Source organism: Pelecanus crispus, chromosome 2 (assembly GCF_030463565.1).
Source record: "Pelecanus crispus isolate bPelCri1 chromosome 2, bPelCri1.pri, whole genome shotgun sequence".
NCBI lineage: Eukaryota > Metazoa > Chordata > Aves > Pelecaniformes > Pelecanidae > Pelecanus > Pelecanus crispus.
Genome location: NC_134644.1, coordinates 36941886 through 36955264, shown reverse-complemented (window position 1 = coordinate 36955264; position 13379 = coordinate 36941886). Strand labels below are relative to the sequence as shown.

Genomic DNA, 13379 nt, shown 5'->3' with positions numbered 1-13379 from the left:
GTGTCTTTGAAGCTGCACTTTGAACACGCAGCAGTGCTGAGTGCTGTGGAAAATCAAGCCCTTGGTGCCTGAATTGGTCACTCAATTAGTAGTTCCTTTGACAAATTTGGCTTTTTTGTCTGTGGTTCAGCTTTTACATTCTTAAAACCCTGGTAATGCCACCTAAACAGAATTGTATTATAGGGTAAACTTATTAATAGTTTTGAACATTTGGATATAACTGTAAGTTCCCAGGAGAAGAATTCACTCCAGGGTTTGTATGGGATGTGGTAAATAAGCCAGAGTTATTGTTTTCAGGCGCTGCCTTTCTGGTGTGTGCAAACAATGACTTCAGCAGCTTCCAGACTTATTTTTCTGATTCTTCCAGACTATGGTCATGGTTTCATGAGACAGTAAACTGGGTATTGGAGGGCCTACAAGATGAAAAACACCATCACCACATGCTGCAATGTGTTGAGCCATTGCAAACTGGCTTTGCCTATTCAAATGCCTTCACAAGGTTTTGGAGGAGTAACTTTGTCCTGGCTGAACCAGCACGTGGTCTGGTGTTCCATGTCTGTGCTGTTCTGCCTTTACAAGGTACCAACATGCTCTGACCTTCTTTTTGGTGAAAATGGGTGAAGTTGCCATGGTTGGGCTCTGGCTGGTGGCAGCGGTCCAGACAGGCTGCCCAGGCTGGGAGGTGTGCTGGGCAGCCTGGAGCTACGCTCACCTGTCCACCACGGCCTTCATGCAGGTGATGCAGCATTATCCAGTTACACCTTTCAAAAATGACTGCTTCCTCAGGGATTTATTAGGGGCTTCTTCATATTTCATTTTCCTTGTAAAGCCATGCTGGCTGGGCGCCTTGTTGGGGATGCATTTTTTTTTTTTTTTTTTACCAACGAAAAGACTAAGGGAAACTGAACATACTTTGAAGGACCTTTTTGCCATTGTCAGCCGTTGGCAGCTGGTGGGGCTGCGAGAGCAATGGTGGCTCTGCTGAGGTCCTGTTTCACACATCAAAGGCAGAAAATACCAGCTGTGCTCGTGGTGTGCTGCAAATTTTAACACACCAGGGCCTGGTGTCACATCAGGCTAGCTGTGCTGCATTAATATAATTAATCGAAAATTGGATGGTTTTTTTGTGGATTTAAATATACCAACAGAATACTTGAAGAGTGCAGATGGCATTAGTGGTTCAACCAGGCTTGATACCTGGGGTGATATCAGCATTGGTTTCCTTACCTGACTCTTTTGTTTTCTTTCACCCCACCTCCCCTCTTCTAAATCAAAAAGCCCCTTGCACTAACAACTTCTCTTTCCTGATACTGTTGCCTGACTTCTTTTTTTTCCCCTTTTTTCTCCCCTGCTTTTTTGTTAAATCGCCCAGAACACTCAAAGTCTCTGCAGCCAAAAATTTCCACGTGGTCTTTTACTGAATGACCCTAATCCTCCTGTCTCTCTTTCTGCTTCTGCTATTTGTGATTTCAGTTGTGTTGTCTAACTTTAACTCCCAGTCAAGATGACAGGAATCGTGAAAGCAAAGGTGATGGTCTAATGGATTTGCTCTACCCTAGCAGAGAAAATAACTTCAGGTTCTACAGCACCAATGTGAAGTTCCCATCACTAAGTGCGTGTGTGAGAGAGAAACAATATGGAAAACTGCTTATGGACCAGACGTCTTGAGACTAATTTGCTTATGGTGAATCCTACAGCACCATAAGATTATGTGTATGAAATAGCCTGTTCTGAAAGTGCAGAAAACAACTGCTCTGGCTTATTCAAAGGTGCTACTTCTAAACCTGTGAAATCTGCATGAGAACTGGGATATTTTAATGCGTGCTTCAAGCTCTTTGCTCTACTGAAGAGTAACGTTTCCTTGTTTCTTTTTTCCTTGTAAAGCAGCCTCGATTTGTGGGGCTTGGTGTAGGGTAATGCTGTTCATAATGAAGTCAGAATTGGCTTTTAGAGCCTGATGAATGAAAGTCCACAGTATAAGACTGCAGCTTTTTGTGAGAGAGACATCTGTGCTATAACAAGAGCAGGAGACCCAATTTAGACAACTGCTAGAAGGAGAGCTCAAGAAAAGGAAAGACTTTTTTTCTAGCTTAGATTAAATATTTGTACAAATAAACTTTTCTTTTCAGCTGCTCATCAGAATTGCTGCTGCACCACCGACTTGGCTTTGAATTTTGTTCTGATTGCCCAACAAGGCTGTACACGAAGAGTGTTACGGAAGAGCAGCTTAAACAAAACATGTTTGTTTTGCAGCAGAACTAGAGGCTTTGGGCTAGAGAGAAAAAAATTTGGGGAGAGGGAAAAGACAGTGCGAAGAGAAATACGAAAAAATGAAGGATGCGAATAGAAACTGGCTGTTGCAGTAAATACATGTGAAGCCAGAAACACATGCAGGAGTTGAGTTCTCTGTTTTGAAAGTGAGTTACGATAGAGGATCAAAGTGAGTTACGATGGAGGATCTGGCTTTGAGTACAGTCGCCTTGACTTCTCCCAACTGGATCAGCTGGTTCAAAGTGTTCTCACCCATGAAGCTTGCACACACGCATACACCCCAACCGCTGCTGAAACTTTTTTGCTAGTGCATTTTAAATACAATCTGGTTAAAAGGCTACCCCTGCGGTGTTGAACACACTTAAAACCTTGCTGCCTGAGACTGATGGTGATGAAAATACAAGTGTCTACTGAGGACAGTGCTGTGGAGAGCAAATGTCTTTGACCCAAGGAGATTTTTTTCTCATTTTGGTTAAAGAAAGCTCCAATCCTTTGAGGAAACTTCTCATAAATCTGTTTGGTAAAGCAACTATTTAAGAGCATAGGAACTCGGATCACTTGGATTATAGCCCAGATGGACACCGTCTCTGGCTGAGATGGCTCAGAAGAGGATTAAGGAGCAGCATAAGTGGAGAGCTCCTGGTGAAGAAGAGTGGGATGCTGAATGCGCTGTCCTGGGCTATTCCTCAGCATTAACAGGAAAGGAGCCTTTTGGTTCTTAGGCTTCTTGGAGCAGACGTGTTGAGAGGTTGGCTAGTGTGTTGAGAGGTGTTTGATGGCTGATCAGAAACACGCTGGAAGTAATAGTTGTTAAAGAGAATGTGGCATCTTCTAAAAGCTGTGTGGATTCAGCTTTAAAGCATTGCTTTTCTTGGTGAAGCTGGTGAATTTAATATGTGGGTCTTCATGTAAAGGTATGCTTAGCCCAGAATATAAATTTAATATGGAAATAGCTTACAAAATATTGATTAATTATTATCTAGCAAAGTCTTGTGGTACCTCTGGCAGTCCAGCTTTCCTCTTTTCCTGTAAGTTTAAGGATGAAAATGAAGTTCTGTCATTTTGAAGTGATGCAGCTTTGGGCCAGGGTGGACATGAGCTGGTGGTCTGCACAGTTCAAATATAATAAAAATTTGCCTTAACTAACTAAAGATGTTAGCTCACATTGTAGTATGGTCTGTTGTGTAATGCCACACAGGTGTTGACATACTCTAGTGACAAAGAAATTGCTTTATCAGACTAATGAACCCTTCAGTATCCTGTTCTGAGCAAACATCTCGAAATGGGTCTCTGAGCCAGGGACTTGCTTTGCTTTTCTTGTTTTAAACCCCTGACCCCACCTGAGATTCTGTTCACCCGCTGATTTTAGTGGAGATGCAATTACCATTGAAGCCATCTGTGGCAGAAGACTTTCCTCTAATTGCCTGTGGTGACTCTCCTGGTTTGCGTGGAAGTACGGCCGCAGACCTGCAAGACCTCGCAACTCTCCCGCTTGACTGTGCCAACGTTTCAATTGTCTTAAAAGGATCTTCCACAGACTTTTAATTTATTTTAATCCCCTCAAGCATCTCCGTTTCAGTAATATTGAACGAATTTCAGAGTAAACTTTTCCTTAGTTTCAAATTGTCAGATCTGAGGGCTGGCAGAAAAATGGTTTTTGAGGGGATTGAAAAGACTAACTCTCAGACTAGGCTAATCTCTGCTTGTAGGAGGAGAGGACAATTAACAACTTGTCTATGAAAACAAAACAGTTGCCAAGAAAACTTACTGGACCCTATACAAGAAGGATGGGGAAATTCTGCAGTTAGAAGTAGAATGCATTGCTCAAACTTGGTGAGCAGTGCATTGCCTTTTAAATACCTGGTTGGCATCGGGGAAATGGAAATGTCTGCATGCAATTTCAATTTTAATAGGTGGTAAAGATTGGAAATTATACTGATGTAAGTTGTTATTAAGTTTGGGCATATAAACTGCAATTTATCTTAAAAATGTCTTTTATATTGTAGTAAAAGTATATAGTGCATTAATAAATTATAATTTTGAATTCTTAATCTCATGAGGATGTAGGCTCTGAATTTTACATTTTTAGGCACTGGGGTTTTGTGCATACTCAGTTGCTGGTTATAGCAAGTGGAAGCGTACTGCAATAGGAAGCTGCACAGATGTGTTTTTATGCCTGCTACTTTCCTTCTGTCCTTGCTTCCTTGTTTCCTTCCTTTCCCAAAAGGGTTTCCTCCCTTTCACTCTGACATTTTGCCTTAAGAGACTAACTGAAGTAAAGAATGGCACTTTGGTCACAGAAGAGATTGCAGGTTTACTTTTTCACTTCTTGGTGTAAATTGTGAACTCTTTCAGCATCATTTTAATTCTTGAGGCAAAACATTAGGATGCAACAAACTACAATCATGTACTTGTGTTCTGTGCTAGTTACTGCTGCAGTCACTGTTTTCAGGAACATTATTTCTCACCAGGAAGAAAATAAAGTATATGCCATGCAATTTTTAGAAGTGATACAACTGTGGGTAATTTAATGTTTTTACTGGAATATTCTGACACCTTCATTTTCCTAAAAGTCTCATTGTTTCTTGCCCCTTTTTCATCCTCCATTTGACTAGAATAAAACAAATTATGCCAAATAAAACTACTTTATTCAGATTTCTTTTGCCCCTTGTCATATATCTTTACCTGTTCCTCCCTAGCTTTCTACCAAATGACAAATTAATTGTGACTTTCAAATAATTGTGAAGATACTGTTGTGAGTGGTTCCTCTGGAATGGATCTTTGGGAAAATTGTCAAAGAAATTGCAGAACAGCTTTTGATGTGCTGGTTATTCTGGCTAACTTGTCTATGTAGACAAGCCCCCACTAAGTAAGAGAATAGCATTTTTCTGTATGACCCAAGTGTATTGGGAGGGGAAAAAAAAAAACAAACACCACCCACAACCCTGAATAGTGGCAAAATTATATATATTCTTGGGATACATAGAAAGACTTTATTCCAGATTTGCTCTTGTCTAATTCTTCCTGCCCCTGCTTTAGCCCACTCTGAGAACAGGTGACTTGGAGGTTTCTTTTCAAAGTTTGGGACTTAGAGTGCAGTGTGACCTCTTGGAGTTATGTCCTGTATTTTGACATTTGTGAGGTTTCAAACACAGATTTTTCTGATGTGAGAAAGAAAACCAGCAATGTGTGCTTGTTCTTCCCAAAACAGTTAACATTTCTTCCTTGTCGGAGTGGATGTCTTGAATGCTGTATGTTCTGATAAAAGTATTACAAATTATAGTGTGTTTACAGGCTTTTTTTGTTTTGTTAATCTGTTTTGAAATTCAAGTCTGTCATTTGTTTTACCTCTTGATAGGTGCTGGATAGTTTGTTAGCTCAGTATGGAACAGTGGAGAACTGTGAGCAAGGTATGGCTCTACTCTCAAACTGCTTTCAAATTTGTAGTGGGAAGGGAGTGCACCCTGAACTTAACTTCTTTTCATTGTGTTTCCTCTCTAGTGAACACTGACACAGAGACTGCAGTTGTAAATGTAACATATGGCAATAAGGACCAGGCTAGACAGTAAGTACCTTATTTACTTGTTGTCTAACTTGCATTTTGGAATTCATGTTGTTGCAATTTTATATACAACTCTGCTTCTGATCAGTTTATCAATAAAATGACCATCTAAGTGTTAACTTTTAAGAAAGTCTCTTGGTCTTCCCCTTGCCAAGTCTTGTGTGCTTTACCTTAATTTGCTATTTTTTATCAACTTTCCCTGCACTTTGATTAAAAATAAATCAATAGTTTTGACAATTTAGGTAAAAGTATTTGACTGGGGAGGGCAGAAGGTTAGTGATTTGCCAATGACAGAGGACAGGAGTTACTGCTTAATGATTTTTAGCCATGTTTTAAAAATGTTTTGTGATGCCCTTTTACAGTGTTGGCTGTTCTGTGTCTGTCTTCTGGTTAGCAGCTGCATTTTCTCCTATTTGTTTCTGTTATTTTGCTATGATTTTTCCCTTTTTTTAAAATCAGAAAATATAATACTGCTTCCAAATACACAAAAGGTTGTAATCTGAACACCTATAATAACTTATTTGGACTTTTTGAACTTTAGGCCACATATTTCATGCTTGCTTACATCTTCAGTAATTGATAACTTTTAATCTAGATATTAAAATTTTAAAATATAATGCTTTACTTAATCAATGATTGTACATCCTTTTCCTTTAAACATCCATATTATATATTATGCTACAGGTTTAATTTTGCTTTTCTACCACAGGTAGAAAAAGGACTTGTGTGTTCCTTAATTTTTAATCTGGTGACATAAACATATTTTCCCCCTTCTTTCTAGCCATAGCAGGTTAAGCAAAACTAAACCCATGGAATAGCCTACAATGATCTTTTTATTTTAACTTTGAAATTTCTGCCACCTTGTGGCTAACTAAAATCAGCAGTTAAGATGCAGAGTATGCTTATGGTATGCATTAATTCAAAATTACAAATGAAATAATATTTGTACATATAATTAAGTAATTATGACTTCTGTGTAACTTGAATGCAACACATGCATTTAATCGTTCGAAATGTTAGGTTGCTTGTTAGTGTATTCTAAACAAATGTGATGGGAAACTTGTGTCAGTGGTGTCTCCTTTGTACACTGGAGCTGAAGGAAACAACGTTTTTCTTGAATTCACTGTTTAACTTTTCTCAAAATCTGATTTGTTCAACAAGTTCTTTGTCAGGTTCTTCTGTTGTTTTTAATTCTGTTGCACAGTAATTAAGAAAAATGTTGAATTTCTAGTTCTGAAGAAACCTATGGGGCAATGTTAAAAATTAATGCTATGCATGCCAGTTCCTTCTTTGAAAATGTAAGGAGGAAGTACCTAAAATATCATGGAAAAAAGCATGGTGCATATTTTTGAGCTGTCTGTCATCTGTGATGTGGGCTCCTGGCCTTGTGCACTCCCTTCTGAAGTTGAAAACAACAACATAGAGTTTCTCCCCCTCAAACTGTACTTGTTAAATTTTAAGGTCAATCCTGAGGAAATGCTGAGATAAGCCAAGACTGTGAAGAAGCATCCGAGATAAAATATGTTTTTGCATGAGAAAGCATGTGACAATAACTGAAAACATCTTGACTTTGAAGCAGGTGAATTAGCGTCCAGCATGAATGTTGGAAGAGGACCTGAAGGTTGAATGATGACATGGTTTGGTTTCCTTGAACAGGTAGAGGAAGCGGAGGAGCCTAGATTTGCTTTTGTGAATAGTTTGATATGGGCACAGGGTTTTCTGAGGGGACGAGTCCATTTTCTGTACAGAAAACATTAGCTAAGATTGGCTGGGTTCCAGATGCAACCTTGCAACCATTTAGGAATCCCTAAGGGAAGTGGTGGCTGGATAGAGGTTTTTCTAGGAGAAAACTCTGAGGAATTGCAATGAAGAATCACCACAGGACCTGTGCGTGTGTGGCTTTTCTGTGGTGGTGTTTCAGTTGAATGGTTTTCCCAGACATGAGCTAGCTTTGCTTCTTGGAACTGGCTGAGGTGGGCAGCAATGGCTGTGGAGGGGGAGTGGTATACGAGTGCTGATAGCTGATAAAAGGCAGTGTTGGTCAGCCTGTGCAGTACAAGGAGTACTGCACAAACAACTGACTTTATGGAAAGCTGTTTGGAGTCGTTGAGAATCAGCAGCTGATAACAAGCTTTGTATTTTGAAATTTAGCTGTTTAAGGTAAACGATGCTTTTAGCCATGACTCTTGGAGCAAACGCAGTGACGCAAAATTTTCCATGCTGCCGCATACAGTGGGTCCCCAGTTCTAATTGCATCTTTTCTGCACTTTTTGCAATGTACAGACTGACCTCACAGTTAGTAGTGCTGGCTGACAAAACATGCAGAGTTGGCTACTTCCCTGCTGGATAGACTGTATGGCATTGCTGTGCCTGTTGGAGTGTGTGTTGGCAATGCTGTGTGGTGAAGGTGCTGTAACACAATCTGGAGATATTTTTGATAAGCAGTTTGAAACAAGTGTGGTATGCATTGCTTGGAGGATGTTGCTTTTGAACAAAACTTTTGGTTCCACCCAGCTGGGAAACTGAGCCTTCTTCTGTCTTGCAAGTCTAATTCTTGTAGCAGAGGGGTTTTGTGTTTGGTGGGGTTTTTTTCTTTAGGCTGGTACTGCAGTTGTGGCATATTCAATACAGGGCTGCATCCAAAATTAACTTTGAAACTGAAATCTGTGAAGAATGCTGCAGTCCTTTTGAGACACAATTCTTGGACAGAGCACACAGCACTCAAAATCCAAGATGTGCACAGTTATTGACTTCTAGTTGGAATGGAGGTCTGTGGCTTTGACCTGTCATAGTGATGCTTCTCTTCCCTAGCTAGAGACGTATGAGACTGTCTTGGCAGAAAAAGCAGGATGCTGCTCCTTGTCTTTATGGGGCCAGAGCAGGGGAGCCAGTGTGGCAGACTAGGTACTTGTGGGAAGCCCGGTAGGCTTGTGGAGAGGTGTACAGCAAGCACAGAGCCATGTACAGGCCTGGGAAACCCCCCCTTTGCTCTCTGGGACTGTGAGTAGTGAGGAGATGGCTGGGAGTACCAGGGCATCTCTGTGACCCCATCCCTGCCCTCCTTTCCTGCAAGCGCTTGGGAGGAAGAGGGAGTTTTTCCAGCTCGGAAACTGCCCCTGCTGCCGTCCTTCCCAGAAACTGGAGAGGGCCTTAGAAAGCATGTGCAAGCTACTGTGGCATACGCAATTACTGAATGCTGTGGTGGATTATGGAATATTTGGAAGAGAGGAGTTCAGAGGGTAAATGGCAGATCCTGGAGCCCGCGGTTCAGTTTGAACAACCCAACCAGCTGCATGTAGGTACCGAGGCAGGCTGGGATCTGCTTGCTGAAGGGCACTCCCCTCTTCTCCCAATATTGATCCCTGACTGCAACCAGTAGGACATGCTGACCATGTCCTTGTGATGTGCTGTCACCTAAATTATGGCCTGTTATCTTCAAAAGTTGCACCACCTCCTCTTTCCCTCCCCAAAATATTCCAGTGTGTAGGCGTCTAGTACATGCTACAGGATTTAGCTCTACCCAGGATTTTGGAAGGGAAATTTTGTGCAAAGTTGGGATCACATATATGGAGTGGGTGTATATTGTTTTAGTATGGGGCTAGGTGTTTATTTTTCACCTTACTTTCTAGCTCAGGAATGAGGTATGTGCGTTGGTTGTATCTCATAACTGATGGTGTATTTTAAATGCGGACTGCAATGTGAGGAGCTCAGGATCTGCATCTTTGCAGATGTAAGTAGATATATTACATTGAGTGTTAAGACACTAGTGGTCACCTTTTAATTAGAATACTTGCAAAAAGAAACAATTGTTTTTTACCCTTTCAATGAAGCTCAAAGCTCTGTGTGTGTGCACACAACGTGTATCCTTGATGAATGAATAAGAGTTCACATAACTAATACTTTTACATGCCATCCTGGGTCAGGGCTAATGTTGCCATAGGAACGATAATACTGAAAATTCAGTGTGTATGACTATAAGCTTAGATTTATTTTTTGCTTTGTTTTTATTTTCAGAAATACTAATGAAAACCATATTTTTATTTAATGCAAAAAAATCATTATGCGAAAGAAAAATTGCCAGGTATATCTTGTCTTCTCAGTACACAAATATATCTGTTCAGGGAGGAAAAAAGAAAGGTGGTATATGCACAAGCTGCATGTGGGAGTGAAATATGTTCTCCATCTAGTGCTTAGTGTCATCGCACTATCAATGGATGAATGATTTCCAGCACAAGACTCTGTGCTTTTACTGTATTCATTTATCTAAGATGTTTAACCTCCACTAGCATCAGAAAGGAGAAGGCTGGACAAACATCCTCCTACAGGGAGCTCATGAGAGGACAGTGGTGAGATGTCATTTTGATGGGAAAAACTCAGGTGACTAATTGAAAAAAATTGTTTAAAGGCTTCATTTTTATGTAGGGATCCTCTTCGGAGCAGGTGTCACGTGAACATAAGCCAGGCTGCTATACATCTTGGCAGAGCATAGGCAGTAGTTGCTGCAGTCTCTTAATGAATTTGTTTTATAAAAAAAATTCTGAATTACAGTAGGAGATTCCTGTGTACCAGCTTTTGCTGGTATATGAAATGGAAACATGTTCCATTTCCAATAAATATTAATTTTTAAAGAAGATTTGGGGGAAGAGAGCACCTCTTAATCAGGAATTTTACTGAATTTTTCTCCATCTTTGTCCTCATTAAGTGACTCTAAGGCTTTTAGTCCTCTTGCATAAAAGGTGTTTTGCGGGTTGTTTCAGTAGGTATTAGTACTGCCCTCTGACAGACGTAACCTGCATGGCCTTTATTAAGGAAGGAAGATGGAAAATGTGGAAGGAGACCCCCAGCCCTGTTTGGGAAGGCAGAAGTCTTTGCACAAAGGCGGAGGTGGTGTTGCTCTGGTTTGGACTTGAGTTTTTGAGGTGGTCAGTCAATACATACAATACGAAGTATATGCTTTACAAAAGCAGCTGGATTTAATGTGTATTTGGTGGACTGCAACAGTAATGATAACCTTGACTGAAACAGGTGTCACCAGTGCTGTGAAGAACCAGTAACTTGCTTTCCTTTGAGGCTCAGGCTTTCCCAGGGAGCAGGGATGGCTCTCCTGATAGCAAGTGCTGTCCTAGATGATGCTTTACAGGGATTTTGCATCCATCTAGAAGACAGTTCCTAATCACTTGTCTCTTCTTGGCTTCCCGCCACCCCTACACCCCCACCCCCGACCCAGCAGTGCCTAGATACCTCTAAAATTTTGGGCTTGTTATGATGCTGAAGGACTGCTCAGCCATCACCTTGTCTGATTCCAGCCCTATGTTTTGTGCCACAAAATTGATTAAAAGGAGTTCAGAAGAGTTAAATAAAGGCATGTGACAATACTTTTAAAACCTCGTGAAAAACTGTCAAATGTTGGGATGTGAAGGCCAGGCTCAACAACCAAAGCGACTTTTCAAAAGCTGTGGGCTTGTGTCTTCTGTAAGAAATGCACCAGAACTGTGTATTTGCTGCATCACAGAAAATTAGTTATCTTGGTCTTCCCCTGTGCGTGCCCAAATCAGTGCAGAGTGTGCAACCACCTGCCAAGGAAATGTCAGTTCCACAAAAGGCTTGAGAGCGCAGTGTTTAATTACCAACTCTTCTTCTGACTTCTCATCACTTGTTCAAGTCAAATTATAAAAGAATTCAGCTTATAAAATATGGAGAACTCTGACTGAGAGGGTGAATTAGTTATTTTAAAGTTTTCTCTATAAATATCTAAACTAATTTAAATGAGTGATACTTCTGCAGTATCTCTAGTATACTAAAGAATCCAGTATACAGTACTACATACACTGTAGTATCTCTAGTATCTAGCTACAGAAGTGAACTTTAAAGCAGGTTTGCCATTAAATACTTGCTCAAAAACAACCCATCCAATATTTTTTAGTGTGTTAATTTTCCATGTCATCATATGGCTTTGGTGGCCAGGGATTATTCACTACTGACATAATTGATTTTCCACAATGGCAAATGAGCTTTTCTCAGTTTGCTTTGAATTTAAGGTACTTATAGTCATATAGAACCATTTAACAATTTATAAATTGTTCTTATGTAGAAAAATTCCAACCTTCTTTCCAGGAAAAATATAGCATATATATGTGCCAGTTGCTGCTGTATAATGTTTGTTGTGAAAACATGAGAGGTATGTAGCTTGGTTGCAAACAAAAAGCCTAGTCTTTTCCTCCACTACCACTTCTAAGGAAGAGTGAAAAATCTTATGCACTGATTTAATGTAAGGTTTTGTAGTAGTGCTGGGATTCTGGTCTAAGATGTTTTAAAGCCAGAGGAGACTGAAGCATTTTGGGAAAGAAACAATGTCTGAACTTGTCAAATGAATGCATGGAAGGGAACGAGTTGGGATGGATGTCAATCTGGAGCCTACCAGCACATTCACGGAATTGTTGGTGCTCATCTCTCCAACATCTTGAGGTTTGATTCCAAAAGAAATAGGGCTTGTGCAACTGTACTGTCTGGTGGTGTGTTTCCCTCCCTGGTAGCAATTCAGCTTTTTGGCTGATTTCAGTAAAACTCAACCCAGAACTAGAGGTCTCGGATATTTGCAACCAACAAGAACATAGTGTGTTCAGGTTGCATAAAAAGGGAAGGCTCCAGACCTCCTTCCCAGATAGGATCTCCATCAAGACAGACTTCAGTGAAATGCCTGCAGAAACTAAAATTTGAGTCACAAATCCATAGGAACACACGTTTCACTAGTCTGGCTGCTCACTGCCCTTAGTGTTTTGTAAGCACAGCTTTCTGTGTGATAAAATGCTCTTCAAAGTCCATGGAGTAAAAGTGAAGAAATGTCAGCTTTGAAATAGCCTCAGCAAATTTTAATCCAGCTCTCTTTTGCTGTATGCTGTAAGAGATTCTTCTGTTACGGGAGCAATTACACTCCCTCCCTGTTCCCAAAGGACCTGTGTCTCATTTGGTGAACAGAAGTTACTTAATGAGCAGTGATCAGTTATTCAATATTTTACTTTCCTTGTTGTTCACTGGTGTTGCCTTGGGCCTTATTTATTACCAGCCCTTATTAAACACTGCTCCAAAGACACAAATTACTACTTTTCTCATCAAAAAGCTCTTTACTGTCCGACTGGAGTATTTCAAGGATGCTGGTTCAACCCCTGGGAGATGAGGGGTGTGTTATCCTTGGTACCCACATACCACTTCTTACCTACAAAGCTTCTGCTCAGCTTCAATAGCTGCTTGAGACCCAGACTGTCAAGTGGGACACCTGGGAGATGAGCGGTACTTTTCACTGGCTACCCTCGAAAATTTAGGCGATTGGCTAGCATTGTCCTTTATCTCTGCAGTAGAGGCAGGAATAAAAGTGTTGCTGAGGGTAGCATTTTGTAAACTGGCAGCAACCACCTGTAAATGTGTGTGAATGGAGGGACTGGGTTAAGTTTCTGAATTCCAGAGGCCTTGCTCCAGAGCATACAGTTTTTGGAGCATTTTAACGAAAAAGTTGGTGGGTTCTTTAATATGAAATGGAAACCTTCTCCCT

At 40.6% G+C, this 13379-nt stretch overlaps 1 protein-coding gene across 2 annotated transcripts in view; it reads left to right on the top strand.

Annotated features, from left to right (window-relative positions):
- IGF2BP3 (insulin like growth factor 2 mRNA binding protein 3) overlaps positions 1–13379 on the top strand; it is a 115931-nt gene that overhangs the window by 66969 nt on the left and 35583 nt on the right. For both annotated transcript variants that reach the window (XM_075705576.1, XM_075705575.1), the window contains exons 4-5: positions 5630–5681; positions 5773–5836. In XM_075705576.1, the coding sequence (XP_075561691.1) occupies positions 5630–5681; positions 5773–5836 (116 nt within the window). The remainder of the gene's footprint in view (positions 1–5629; positions 5682–5772; positions 5837–13379) is intronic.